At 36.6% G+C, this 14,839-nt stretch overlaps 1 protein-coding gene across 2 annotated transcripts; it reads right to left on the bottom strand.

Moving 5' to 3' along the window:
• Positions 1 to 25: 25 nt before the first annotated feature.
• zbtb32 (zinc finger and BTB domain containing 32) lies at positions 26 to 14,371 on the bottom strand. 2 transcript variants are annotated; one of them, XM_028470168.1, is made up of 6 exons: positions 14,248 to 14,371; positions 11,552 to 11,598; positions 6,013 to 7,050; positions 3,391 to 3,500; positions 1,812 to 1,964; positions 26 to 320 (listed from the first exon to the last, which is right to left on the bottom strand). In XM_028470168.1, the coding sequence occupies exons 3-6, from the start codon at positions 7,038 to 7,040 to the stop codon at positions 91 to 93; spliced, it is 1,521 nt and encodes a 506-aa protein (XP_028325969.1). In that variant the 5' UTR covers positions 7,041 to 7,050; positions 11,552 to 11,598; positions 14,248 to 14,371; the 3' UTR covers positions 26 to 90. The 2 variants fall into 2 exon arrangements, with proteins under 2 accessions (XP_028325969.1, XP_028325967.1); XM_028470166.1 differs by lacking the exons at positions 11,552 to 11,598; positions 14,248 to 14,371 and adding an exon at positions 10,884 to 10,944.
• Between the last annotated feature and the right edge of the window lie 468 nt (positions 14,372 to 14,839).

Here is a 14,839-nt window from a genome sequence, read left to right as displayed (position 1 = left end):
GGTGGGGCGGCGCCCTAGCGCCCTCTATTGGCCGGCCGCCACTGCACGTGCTACAGCTGTGAACAACCTGGCGACGGAGAGTGACGTGGCTCAAATGTGTGAGATGTACAGGTAAGTGCAGCTGATGCTCCAGTCCGGGGGAAAGTCGTGCACTGCGTGGTTTCTAATGTGCTTCTGCATAGCCACCAGGCTGTTGCAGAACTCCAGACACACCGTGCACTGATAGGGCGAAGCTCCACCGTGAGTCCGCAGGTGTTTGATCATGGCTGAGTAGTCCCGAGAGCGCTGACCACACAGACGGCACTCAAAGGGTTTCTCTCCTGTGGAAGGAGTAAAAGAAGGGATGTCAGAGACAGAAAGACGAGTCCAACTCATGTCAGTTTGATATGCATAAATCAATTCAACGGCTCCATTTATCCCAGAGGGGCGTTTCAATTCACAGCCTGTCAGTCAGGGAATCAACCAATCAAAATCAAGCATAGTAAGAACATGTAAAATCCACAACAACATAGTTCCTGGGTAGTCAGTGCTTTCTGCTGTGATGCATAGACAAATAATCAGGAATTTACAATAGGCAAAAATAAATAGATTATTGTATGTGCATCATAGTTCAGTCACAGTTAAGCAATATCGACTTTTACTAAAGGATTGTTGTCCTTAAGTTGGCCATAAATTAACATTTCAAACAAAAATGTTGGAGTATTTTTTTTTTTACACTCGGTAATCTCTTCTATAATATTTCATACTAAAAGAGCCAATCTCTGAACTATATTAGAAATGAGTGCCAGTGTCATGTACTGAGATTGTACATACAAATCATTCAAATACAATAATTTCATTGCATAATTGTGACCATCACTAGCACTCCCCAAGGAAGGGAAAGATAAACTTTATTAGAGGGAAGGTTTTAAAAAAGAGGGCAGTGTTACACACCTTGGTAAGGGGAAAAGGAACAGGGAAGGAGGAGTTAGGGTGGGTCAATGGAAGGAGTGGTTAACATTCAGCTATTTTGGTTGTGGGGTATAATCTTAGTTTTTGGTCTTGGACACATTTTTTAACAGATGTGATGCTCATTGTATTTTCAGTTTGTTGGTGCAAGTTTCACATTTTTAACCAGTGATCTTTACAAAATCAAGTGGAATAATGTCAGACGTTGACTGTGGAAGATGTAGGCGGTAATGGAAAATGTACCTGCATCCAGGTTGATCATAGACCATTTAGACACACCAGACTCACTCTGCATCAGACTAATTCTGATACCACTGCGGTGTAGCTCTTTAAAATCAGCTATTTCCTTGAAAATCTTTCAACTGATCATGTTTGAGAATGTCGTGTAGATCTGACTTCAGACTGTAGCCACTGTAACACTGAAAAATGTTCTGGTTTAGTTCAGAATCAGAATCAACTTTATTGGCCAGGGGTGAATGAATACACACGAGGAATTTCTTTTGGTGACCTGTGCTCTCTCAGGTAGTGTAACATTAAATAATAACAATCAACTAGAATAAAGAAAAATAAATAAAATAAAGAAAAATAAAAGAAAAAAGAAGTATAAACATAAATATAAGAGTAGTTAGACTAATATGTGCAAACTAAATAAAAATAACAAGATAATAATAATAGTAATAATAATAATAATAATAATAATGAAATAAAATAAAAATACAATAATAATAATAATAAGATAATATAAATATAGTTCATATTTAACTTGTGTTATAACAGCAGTGATTGCAAAAACTCAAAGATGGACGCTTCCCAATCCGACGACTGTCCTTTAAAGGATTGATCCTGGTTGAGGAAGTGCTTACCAGTGTGAACCCGGTGGTGTGTGTCCAGCTGATGCTTCAGACTAAACGTCTTTGGGCAGTGGCGGCACTGATGGGGCTTTTCTCCTTTGACGTCTCTTCTGGACTGTGATTGGCTCACGTCGCCACGTCCACAATGACAACTGGCACAACTATCTGTAAACAATAGAAACACACTGAGAATAATTGTTGACTGCAACAGTAAATATCATATCATGCACTGTAAACCTGCATGTTCAAAGTAATTAAATAGATTAAGTAGTTTTATATTCAAAGTTATAGAAAAAGTTCTCCTAACTTTGTTATGTCAAGCTGGTGTAACGTGTTCTTCCTTCTTTGAGTTACTTCTACTAATATATTTTCAGTAAATGGAACTATATTTGTTTATAAGTAAGCAAAACTCAAAAACACAACTGAAATACAACCTAATAGAATTAAGTAATTGCATGCAAAGAACAATTATTTCTGTTGTTTCTGTTTTTATTTAAAAAAATAAGCTTAATAAATATAGCACTTTAATTTAACTGTTATTAAAAAAAAAAAGTACAATAATCCAGTCATCCGACTTCTTAAGTTCTGACTTTTAAGTTGATCAACTTGAAAAAATTGAGTTCTGGTAACATATTCAGGTTTACAGTGTGTTTATTATGATTAGTTACTTGAAATGGAAATTAGTTACACATATATCTTTATTGTCGGGCATTGAAACTCACATTATATAAGATTATTTTATTTTATAGTAATTTATTTACATTTAAAAAATGTGTTAAAAAACACTGATTTATTCATTCATTTAATGTATTCTAATTTAGTCAAATATTTTCCAGAGTATTTTATACAAAATTTTACCGAGTCTTTTTTTTTTTTTTTTGTCAAAGGCAAATGTGTTACTAAACAGTGTTTTTCAGCCTGCATGCATGGCCCTTTTTAAGAAATGGTCAAAGGTGTGATTTTGAGGTTAATCTAGCAACGTTCAAGCTTTTCACGTTGCTCTTAATTCTCTAGGGTTTCTCACATGGAAACGAGAGCGTGTTGGTAGTGACAGGATGCTGAAGATACTGTAGTGGGGGAAATTGACAGAATAAACCACAAAACTGAACATAACATGATGTGGTCTGTTGAGTGTACTAGTTGGCTTATAAAGCACGGTGAAAATGTGCTTTTCATTGTGCTTTTATGGTCGAGCTAAAGCAGGGGTCTCAGGGTCTAATCTGACCAAGCATGAAGAAGATACTTTAAGAATTTATCTTAAATCAGATTAACATTTTTTTCTTCAGCTTCATTGCATGAACAAATATATGCATCTGATGGTGTGTCTTGGTTTATTGTGAACATGTGAAACTTTATTCATGCCAACGAACAAACAGCTGTCACGTTGCAGTACAGACTGTACAGTGTGTGCCGCTGAATCTAACCACACCGTTGCTCACGCTGCACCAAACTTTCTAAACCACAGCTCTTTTTGTTTGTAGCGACACTCACTGAAGTCCGCCAGAGTTGGAGGTCACGACACACCCACTCATAAACTTATAAAACAGCATTAAAAATGTCGATGTTCTTCAACCTGGATTTGTATCCTTACCTGTTTGTGAGGACGCTGAATCTGGTAGCGCTGAGTCATTAGGTTTATCAGTACTGTGGGGCTCACATTGTCTCTCACTCTCTGCGTTGCTTTTGGAGACTTTGAGTAAACTGTAAATGAGGATTTTTATTCTCAGAAACATACTGACAACAAAACCACATCACATTAGATTGGTAAGTGAAGACAATGTGAGGTGATGTGTGTTTGCTGACTACAAGCAGAGGTGAAAGTATTGGATACTCATGTTACTATAATTGAGTTGCTTTTATGGGTACTTGTACTTTTTTGAGTATATTTCTAAATCAGTAGTTTAACTTGCACTTAAGTACATTTTAAAAGAAGTACTGAGTAAATTATTATTTTTTATGATTATTTTTTTTTATTTCCGTTTCATGCCACGTTGAACATAATCCCTATGTTCTTAGTCCTACCATTTCTGATTAAAGCCCAGCCACTGTGTTTGGTTCAGGTTGTGGTTTCTACCTATTCTGTTGTTACCCACATGGCACATGTGGCATGACACTGTTTTACAGTGCATAAATGTAGCTATTGTGAGAGCCTTAGAATGTTTTATTTTGAATTAATAATATTAATATGAATAGGGGTGGGAACCTCTTGGTACCTCACGATACGATATACGATTATCTCACGATATGAACATACTGCGATTATTGATATATTTGGTCAGAAATTAATCTACGATAATCTGACATAACAAGAAAAAAAAAGATTAAGCGAAAAAATACAATTTTTATTTTATATCTCTGAAAGACAATAAATTGAAAAAATGTCCTATGAACAGTGACACTATTTAGTGCAACATTTCTGTAAATAAGTGTCAACATACCAATGTAAACGAATACGTATCTTTCTGTAAACAAAAAATAGGGTCTTTCTTACCAGTGAAGCCATTATAGTGCAATATTCCAGTAAACAATATATTGGTTCCTTCAACAAACAGTGACATAATTTCTGTGAGGACGTATCTGCACATTTTAGTGAAAAAGCAGAAAAGGTTTTGAAAAAAAAAAAAAATTTGAGAAAATAGATTAAAAAAAATCGATACTTAGTGGGAGCATATCGATAATCGATTGTGCGGAAAAAATATTGCGATATATCACCATATCGAGATATCATCACACTCCTAAATATGAATAATACATTAAGTTCCAATTGTGCAAAATGTAATCTCTTTTTAAGTGTATACATGAGATGTTGACTGCATTCAAGGGAACTTTTGGTTTTAAAATGATAAACGGCCATTGTGAAATTAGGTAAAATGAAACAACCAGACAACATTCAAATGTATCACATCGTAGCCGACCAATCAGATTGAAAGTAAAGCACGGCACCAAAACAGCATTTCTCAGTTTTAGAGTTCATAAATGTAGCCAGAGCCTGAGAATTTGTTTTATTTTGAATTGAATTTTTTGGTTTTATTGTATTTAAACGTTTAAAAGCTCCTCTTGTGCAAGATTTCATCTATTCCTTTTTAAGTTCATACATATGTTTACTGTATGAAAGGGAACTGTGGAAAGATTTATTACCAAAAATAAGTGAAAGTGGAGTGAAAGTAACTAGTAACTTTTACTTCGAGTACTATTTATTTGAGCTTCTTTTTACTTGTACTTGAGTATTTAATGTATGACTTACTTGTACTTGAGTACATTTTCAATCAAATAACAGTAGTTCTACTTGAGTAGGATATATCAGTACTCTTTAGACCTCTGTGTGTTACCTCAGACGCTCAGAACGACTGTCGGTGGAAAATCTTGCATTTCTCAAAGGAGGAGGGAAAGTAAGGGGCCTTCCCTGAACTTGCCTTCTCATTACGCGACTGTTTCACACTTTATAAAGCTAAATAATTTGCTAAAGATTCCAACAAAACAAGAGACAAAGTCACTGTGCATGATTGATACTCTGCAAACTTTACATTCAAGCACAATCTGTTCCTTTAACACAAGCCAAAACACTATACTGTAAACTACCGTACGCAGAATGTTTAGAGAATGCCCACTAAAAGTGGCTAACAGGTTCATCTGATCACTTTGGAAAGTGAATCACTTTTATTGATCATTATTCATAGTGGTGAGTCAGGTCAGGTACTGTAGCGTGTTGTGTGCAAAAAAACAAATAAGCAAATGAGAGCTACAGTATATGTCGGAAAAGGAGAAGTGGCCCATAGTGCTGCACCCTGAGCCTGCTCTGTTATTGAAATGACATTAATTTTCTTGTTTATTCATGTATTTCAAACAAATAAAAAAAAAAAAAATTGAAAACGAAAACAAATATATCTCAACAGAAATCTCTATAAAATGGAAAAAAAAAGTAATTCTGTTCATCTGTGAACATGTTTTTGTACGTTTACCGGTAGCTGTTTATTTTTTGCTTTATGCATTATCTGTTCATCTTAAATTGTATTAGATCCCCAAGCTTTAAGGTGTGTGATTTTTAAAACACTATATTGGTGTGTTCATAATGTACTACTATATGGATGGTAGTGTGCTTAGTGATTGAAAGGTGTTTTGCAGGTAGTGTCCCATACTTTGACACAAGCATTTAAAACAAGTCAAAATGTGACTGTATTACCGCTATGATGAATATTAAATAACATTAGCTCACCTGGGCTCATTCCTCTGGACATTCTTGGTGACCTCTCTCTGGCTGGGCTTTTTTCTCTTCAGCAGGCCTTTGTTGATGATGCTGCCAATCCGCGTTGATCCAATGAGCAGGTTTTGTTTGTAATGTGGACGAAGGCCTGAGTAACTAACAGATGAACTCTGAACAGGAGTTGGAAGTCGGGAGCTGAGCAGAGGAAACATGTGAGGTGATGATGGAGAGAATGGCTGTGCTGCAGAGAAGGGGCTAATGGGCTGATGGGGAGTAGCTGTAACCATGTTGGAGTAGCTCTCTGCTGTTCTCCTCAGAGAACTCACTGACTCCCACATGTCTGTAGATAAAGTCCAGGGAGAGGAGAAGGAGGAGATGCTGCTGGTCGGCCTTGCGATGACACTGTCTCTACTGCACACTGGTTCTGACTCAGCTAACGAATGGGACTTTTTTCTTGTGAATGGTAAACAGTTGATGTTATTGGAATTAACCACAGGTTCGATATATTCCACAACAACATTATCACTGTTCTCCGCTGGTGAAGATCTTTCCTGGAGATCTTTATTAGCTAGTCTTTCTTCTTGTTCTTCTTGCTTTTCCTCCATGTTTGTGTTTTCTTTTTCCTCCTTGACTTCTATAAATTCTTTTCCTTTGCTCTGCTCTTTGCCGCTGCAATGGAGAGAATCCAGTTGCCTTTGGCACTCGTCCTCCAACAGAGGCATCTGCAGGAGCTGAGCAGCCTGTAGCAGCAGAGGCAGGTCATTTGCTGACACATGGAGGGCCTGAGTGTAGGTGAAGTCCAGAACCTGCTGGAAGGTGTGTGGGGAGAAACAGTCCAGAGTGCAGTGGACCTGTGTGACTCTGTCTCCTTGTGTGAGATGCTGGGCCAAAGTCCTGCTGGCACAGGCCAGGACTAATCGATGAGCTCGGAAAGTCTGAGTCTTCACTGAGATGACGGCGTCACAAAGCAGCCCTGAGCGCCGTAAAGCATCCGCCTGCTGCAGGAAGTGGAAGTACTGAGAGTTCTTGATTCGGATCATTTCTGATGTTCTAGATAAAAAAACAAAAATAATATTGTGTACTATCACTGTTCATGTTGTAAGTTATGGAACCTCATTGGCAAAAGGAATATTTTGGGGTGCTTGTTCTGAGTTATATATTTTTTATTTTAAGCTCCCTAAAGTATCAGGTATTACAGTTCAATTCAACTTTTATTTATATAGCGCAGATTACAAGGAAGTCTCAGAATTCCATCATCCAGTCATCTTTGTGGAGGCATCATAACATAACCGCTAGAGCAGACATGGGCTCGTCTGTAAACGGTCGCACTTACTGGTGCAATAAACTGAGAGAAATTTGAATTCTGATGTAGCTGGTTATGATTTACAGTCCACATAAACAGGACTGAATCATAACAAAACCTAGCCGCTAAAGCATACATGGGCTCGTCAGCAAACAGTCGCATTTACAGACCTTGGAGTCGCCGTTAGTTTACCAATAAACGGGAAAAGATTCCTGCCTTCATAATAAGTGCTGACTAGGCCACTGGGAGTGAGGCCCAAGGCCAAGGCCGGCTGACTTTATAATACGGTATCATGTTTTTCTGCAGTCAGTGCTTTCTCCTCGCCCTTCTCTCTTTGCTCTGTTTCAGGTGTCGTGAAGCTGATGATGGCAGTTCATTTTTATGTGGTTCACAGCTCAACTAGTCTGGGACACTCTGATGTTCTCTCTCTCTATCCTGTTCTGTTGGTCCTTCTGCCCACTAACCCCAACCAGTCACAGCAGATGGCTGTCACCTCTGAACCTGGTTCTGCTGGAGATTTCTTCCTGTTAAGAGTTTTTTCTTTCCACTTTTGCTAAATACTTGTTCATGTGGATTTTATTTTTTTTTCCTTATTATGAATTTCATATTTTGATAGCGCTATGAGATGACCTTTGTTGTAATTTGCGCTATATAAATAAAGATGAATTGGTATAATTGTCTTTTATAATAACTATACTTTATTTTTACTTTATTTTATATGCATGTCCTTTTATCTTGTGAATACTAAATGTGTCTATGTTTTTAACATGGACTCCTGAGTCTGAAATAAAGCATGCTGATAATGATGACAACAATAGTCATCTTGAAGTGCTAACAAAATATAAAATACTTTAGAAAACACCCAGCAAATCCACATGAACATGCATTAGCTACAGTGGGGAGAAAAAAACTCCCTTTTAACACCAGGTTCAGAGGTGGCAGCCATCTGCGTCGACTGGTTAGGGTTAATTGAAAAGCTAAATACCAGTCATATGAATGTCATTCTTTGTTATTTATTTAATAAGTTTATTTGCTCAACTCTAAAGCCTCATCTTCCATCATGTACAAGTGTCTGATGTGTGGAAATCTGCATTTTGCAAGCAGTGATATTCAAAAGCGTACATGCACAAACCCACAAGGCTTCGCATATGATATGAAACTATGACTAAAGACTGTACACATGCGTAAGCACGAGTAAATATTGATCAACAACAATATGGCTGATCTTGATCACAAGCAAATAAGCGAGAGTGTAGATGTGATCTGCACAAGTTTGTGTGTAATTGACATCGATTTTTTTTGTGATAGATTTTAAATCATAAAGATAGCAAAGTAATCGTAGCCGTAGGCTGACGCTGACGGATGTCTGCTCACCGGTATCTGCACACCCACAGATGTTTATCATGATTTTGATGATTGTATGCACGTGGTTGATACCCGATGGATCTGTTTTTACTGACGCTTAGCCTGACTGGAAAGTTACACTTTAAGCGTTCTCTAAAATAAAATTTAAAAAAAAGTAAACTAATGAAAAAACATTGTTAGATGTAAATTAAAAAAACAACAACAAAAAAACACCCTATTGATGCTCATTTAAATAAAGGTTGAAAGATATACGACAATATTGTGCAATACAAAAAAAATTCTAGAGATATTCATATTATAATATTATTAATTTAAAATGTAAGGGTAATTTAAAACCAATGAAACACTAAATGCGTTTTTTCATGCAAATTCATCTCAAATGGATAAAATAACAATCTCCCTCTTTTTAAAATTAAACTCTGTTTACATTTTCTCTATTCTATATTTTTAAATCTATGACTAAGTGTGACTTTTTTCAAATTAGTTTTATTGTTGATTTTCAAAGTTTGTTTTATGTTTTCTAAGTGTTGCACTTTCAATTGTGCAAAGCATTGATTATCAACTGGTGGGTCGGGACCTGTACTGGGTGTGTTGCGGACAGCTGGTCAACAATAAATAAATACTTAATGTCTCTCGTGTTGGACTTGTCTTTTATTTTGAAAGAAACGTTTTCTTTTGACAGGCATGCTGTGAAATGCATGTTGCACAAGAAAATATATAGATTTATGTTTTAAAAAAAGATTATGTGTGTGTTTTCCACAGCTTTTTTTTGAAAAACTAAATTTGGTTGGTTGAATTCTTAAAAAAAGTGGGGTGCGATTTAATGACCGTGGCAAAATGTGGGTCCCAGGGTGAGACCAGTTGAGAACCACTGGTGTAAAGCGCATTGAATTGTCTTTGACAAATAAAGAAAATTAAAACAAATGCAGTCACAACCTGTTTGAGAATTTATTTTTAAATTTAAAAATGTGCTTATTAAAATATTTATTACAGTGTTATTACAGCTCCATTCATTGTTGTTGTAATTTCGTCTAATTTTTTTACATAGGTTTTAAATGTATTGCTACTTTTTTTAGTCATATGTTGTTGTTTAAACTTCCATCCTTTATTGAGTGAATGTGAATTTTTATACTGGGCACATTTCAGGTGCAGCTTTCCGTCATTGTATTGGCATGGATATTGACAATAAAGGCTTTTTTTTTGTTTGTGCATAAATCAAATACGCTACATTGTTAATCATGTGCAAATCCAGTTATTATTTCTATAAGTTTTGAAGCAATATTATTGAGAAAAAGATAGCATTACTTTACATTCCTTTAAAGGATAATCAAATAAATTAGACATCACCGAAAAACAATTCAGTTTTTTATTTTATTTATGTATTTATTTATTGCTTTCATGAGAATGCAAACCAACATAGATTCTCCATTTACATCGAACAATATCACAGTCCCAAATGTATCTAAATGAAAATGTCATAAACATGACACAAGTGTCTTTATTTGCAATTTTAGTGAATAACTTAACATTTCTATTGATAAAACATCCTTTGATATGATTAGTAATGAAATATTTTGATGTTACTTCAATGCGATAATAAAAACGTTCTACAGAGATTCAAAAGTCATGCGGTGAGCATCTATTTCAGTATGAATTACACATCAATCGGGTGGTATTATTTTTTTAAATGTTTTCTAACAGTGATTGAAATTTAGCAAATAAAGTAAATTAAATACAATTTTGGGAGGCTTTTTAAATTTTTTCCAAATTTCAGCTTCTGCCCTTTGCTACGGTTTCTAAATCCTTTGTGTGTTTGTCGCCGTCGCCTTCTATACCCACTTTACCTTGCTGGAGCTAATCCCAGCGAGCCGGAGCAGATGCAAACACTGGACAGATTAATAACACTGAAGCAGACTTTTGACACACTGAGGATATAATATCAAAGCCTTCACTGGGAAATAACCTTGTGTCAGAGTTGAGCGCCCTTTCACAGAGCATAAACCCACAGTTAGCCTGACTGAGCCTACATTTAAATAACTGAGCCACAGAAGAAACTTGGTTTGAACAACTCCAGAATTTACAGTGTACGGTAGTATCCCTACTCGATCATATACAGTGGAAAACAAACAAATACAAGCTCAGTAGGTGACATCCTGTGTTGCGCTCAAGTGTTGTAAACATAAGAAGCATTGAGCCACATGAATAACACACTTACCAGTGATGAGTGAACGTTTGTCTGGGGAACAATGAAGAGCTACGCTGCATTGAAGCTGTGCCGTGACTAGTAAAGGGACATGTTTGTAGGTGGTTTCCTCTTTGATTTTAAAGTCCCACCTCTTGAAAATGAGATTTTCTCTCCTAATGACCTCTTTATGGGGCTTATTACATGCAGTTAAAAATGAGCAACTTTTCCATTTTAAACCAAGTTTTATTTATCTCCTACCATGCAGGAAAATAACTATTGTACAGCAGAAACAATTGCAAGATATTTTAGTTTTTTTCTCTCGAGTGCATAAACAAAAAATACATTATGTGAAAGTACGCCGTGTGTCTGTGTGTGTGTGCGTGTCATGTTGACAGAAAGTAAAAATATTGAGGACAGTGGTTTTGGGTTTGGTCCTGTGTTGCACTGTAAGGCTATATCTGCTGTACACGAGTTCCTCTGCTGCAGTTTATTTGGTCAGTGCATTAATCCACAGTCCTTTACTGAGAAAAACATCACCTCAGAGACTGTGAGCGTTGGCCGGAAATACAGCGCTCTGCAGCCTCAAAACAGACAAAGCTATAATAATATTTCAGTACATCAGATATCAATGTGACAACCTGAAAATGCTTCTGTATATAGATCGTGTTGGGTGTTGGAGCTTCACTCAGGTTACTCACAGTGCAGGATATGGTGCACCTTAAACAGCTCATGGCCGTCAGTCATTCTACAGACAAACAAATAGACAACTGTTAAAGTATAGGTCATGTGCATCAATTTGAAGGAAAAATGGAAATGTTTCATGAATTAAGGCTTAAACTCAAAATCTTCAGCACCAATAAAATGATTCTATGTCACTGAGCTGATTGGCTTATGGAAATGTTGAATGTACAGCTTCACAAAATGAATAAGCCAGTCGCATGTGTGCAATACAGCAGCTGTAGCGTGTGGCTAACAGCTGTCAAAATTACATTTATTAGGAAAGATTTCCAAAAATACACAAATTGCACCTCGAGAGCATAACAATTTTGAGATTTTCCAAAAATCTTCTACGCGGAATTTTTAAATGAACATTGAAAATGTATCGAGCAAGAATTTGCAAGTAGGTTTACAACACTGCACTGTTGGCTCAATTCTTTTGAGAAATCAAAAATCTGTGTTGATCGTTTGTGTAGGACAGTAAAATGATTGACTTTATAATTTTCAGTAGTTTTGGGGTTACATTTTGTTGAAAGTTGCCAATCACGAATCATGAATTTTCAACAGTTTGTGCAGACTACTGTTGGCCTGTTTTTGCAGTGGATGCAGTCTGACATGGAACTAGACCTTTGTGCGAGGGAAGTATATGATTTCCAAAGATTCCCCCACAGCTGTAACAGCAGAAAACATTGTGAGATCAACAGAACGATAACTTGTTCAGTCTACTACTGATTATAGAGCAGCATGCCCGATCGCTCATCTGGAAGACTATAATTTTAACCTTTATATTAATGAGAGGTGATTTAGAAGTTGAATATTCAATTTTTTTTTATTTTTTTTTAAATGTCCGCTTGTGGAGGTCATAGTTATTTTTCACCAAACTCCATTTGGTTTTAAAGTGATCCTCCGCTGTTTTTATAAATGTGGCATAAACCTTTCAAATGTTATTTGAAGATCTACGCCTAACAAAACACATTATTTTGCACCATATTAGTTTTATTAACTTTTAAAAATGGGACTACTTTACCGTTTTAGAACCTGTGCGCCCGTCATGTTGAAATGACATCACTGATGACAAGGCAAGGCAAGGCAAATGTATTTGTATAGCGCATTTCATACACAAGGCAACTCAGTGTGCTTTACATGATCAAAAAGTGCAACAGAAAACATTCAACAGCTTAAAATCTATAAGAACATTAAAGGCGGAAAAAATTTAAATCATTTGAAAATCATTTAACACGTTACATCAACAACAACATCTCCCTCTCAATCATACGCAGTTGAGAAAAAGAGTGCCTTTAACTTTGATTTAAACATTATGATGCCAATCGCCCCTTTTAGCCCATTGTTGATGATTTTAATTGATTTTACTGATGATTTTAATTGATTTTACTGATGATTTTAGTTGATTTTACTGATGATTTTAAATGTTCTTATTGATTTTAAACAATTGAATGTTTTATCATGTAAAGCACATTGAGTTGCCTTGTGTATGAAATGCGCTACACAATTAAATTTGCCTTGCCTTGCCATTGGGTTCTATAGCAGTGAAGCTTTCAGGAACATTTAGCAGCTTTTTCAGTCAAAATGACAATTTGTGCTGCTTTGGGTTGTTCGAAAAATCAGTAAAAAAAAAAAAAAGTCAATGTAGACTTGTTTTTTTTTTTTTTTACCAAAATTTGATCGAAAATATCCGTGACCCAAAAAAATCTGTGACCTCAGGGGGCGACAGTTCCAACTCTGTTTCGTAGACGGTATGAAAAAGAGTAGAAGAGCTCCAGGGTGCGTGTTGTAAATACAGGCAACCATGATGGACTGCTGCTCATTAATGCCGACTGTTCTTCGTAGCAGACAGATTCAACTTGGTTTTTTTTCAGGAATAACAAAGAACTATAGATGACATTTGACTAAGTTCTCGTACGTCAGATTGAAATGCTACTTCACTATTGACTTTCTATGGGAGCAGAAAGTGTACGCCTGACGTAAGAACAACATGGCAGGCTCACGCTTATTAGCTGGAATCTGTGAAATGTCCTAAGTTTGGCTTACATGTGACCATCATATTTCCCTCTACAGCAGAATAGTGCAGTGATTACAGGTATTGTTCCTTCTTGAGGTTTTATGATGAAAAATCTACTTTGGAAAAAAAAACCTATTTTTTCCTGGAAGGCAGAAAGGCTAACCACAACATGATATATTTTTTTCTTTCTTACTTATGAAAAAAGTAGCTTGTTATGTATAGCTTCGTTGTATCTTTAATGCCCTCCCTCTATAATCAGGGGAGATGCTTGCTGTTCTAACCACAATGCAGTTTCCTTGTATTCACAGGTTTGAACTTCTGTGGTATTTTAAAGAACAAAACTGTTTTTTTTTCATCTTCTAAGTGATTTCCTCCAGAATACTTTTCACTCATAGACAACTGCCCAACACATATCACCACTCCACATTAGAAACACTATAACTTGCCATCATTGAACCTTTGTCCATTACTCTGTGTGTTGGTTTGAACAGACAAATATTTAAACATTGGTTCCCGCTGACATTTGGAACCGTTTTGTGGTTCTTTGCCGATGATTAAACCCCTGGTCTACTGAAGTCATCTCATCCAACGTAAGAAATTTGCATGATACAAACACCTAAATGTCATCTTACACAATGTGAGGGGGGAGCTTCTCACCTTTGATACAGAGAGCTTCTTCTTCCAGTAATATCAGAAGTCTTGGTCCCCCCCAAACGACACGAAAGCTACCATTGATGTTGACTCACTGATTTTTGTGTGGTAAAGCAATAATTGTCCAGACCTTATACTTGTTGATCTTGAAAGGGTTGATGCTGCGTATGTGTGTGTGAAACGTTGCAGTACACCAAAGAAACCCCCCACATGCGATACCTTCTTTGATCTACTGTCGTTGGGGTTTATCTCCATCTACTAAGGGTTTTGTCATGTTGTTTTGTTGAATGAATCAAAGTGTGACTGAAGTAAACAAAAAAAAAAAAGCAAAGAAAAAGATGGTGAGACGTTTAAAGTCGGGGTTGATGCGAGTGGTGCTTTACCACAGGTGCTTTATATGAGAGCTGCTGACTTCAGAGGAACCACTATTGAGATGACTGATGTGTGCTCGAGGCATCAATGGCAAACTGTCACTGTACAGCCACACAGACCTTTCACAGTCATCTGCATAAAGGACTACCCGTCAGGGTTGTGGTTCGGAAGAAATCAATGTAAGATGAGCCTTCTGTGTAATTTGTGACGAGGTTTGTGGGGGATG

Source organism: Gouania willdenowi, chromosome 16 (assembly GCF_900634775.1).
Source record: "Gouania willdenowi chromosome 16, fGouWil2.1, whole genome shotgun sequence".
Taxonomy (NCBI): domain Eukaryota; kingdom Metazoa; phylum Chordata; class Actinopteri; order Blenniiformes; family Gobiesocidae; genus Gouania; species Gouania willdenowi.
This window is presented reverse-complemented; position numbering and strand designations above follow the sequence as displayed.

What these genes read in the sequence shown, in the direction of transcription:
- zbtb32 (XM_028470168.1), bottom strand. Translation starts at nt 7,040, where the DNA reads ATGATCCGAATCAAGAACTCTCAGTACTTCCACTTCCTGCAGCAGGCG. An exon ending in TTCAGCGTCCTCACAAACAG is followed by an intron (nt 1,965 to 3,390) that starts GTAAGGATACAA and finishes TATTGTTTACAG; the next exon opens with ATAGTTGTGCCAGTTGTCAT. An exon ending in ACACCACCGGGTTCACACTG is followed by an intron (nt 321 to 1,811) that starts GTAAGCACTTCC and finishes CTCCTTCCACAG; the next exon opens with GAGAGAAACCCTTTGAGTGC.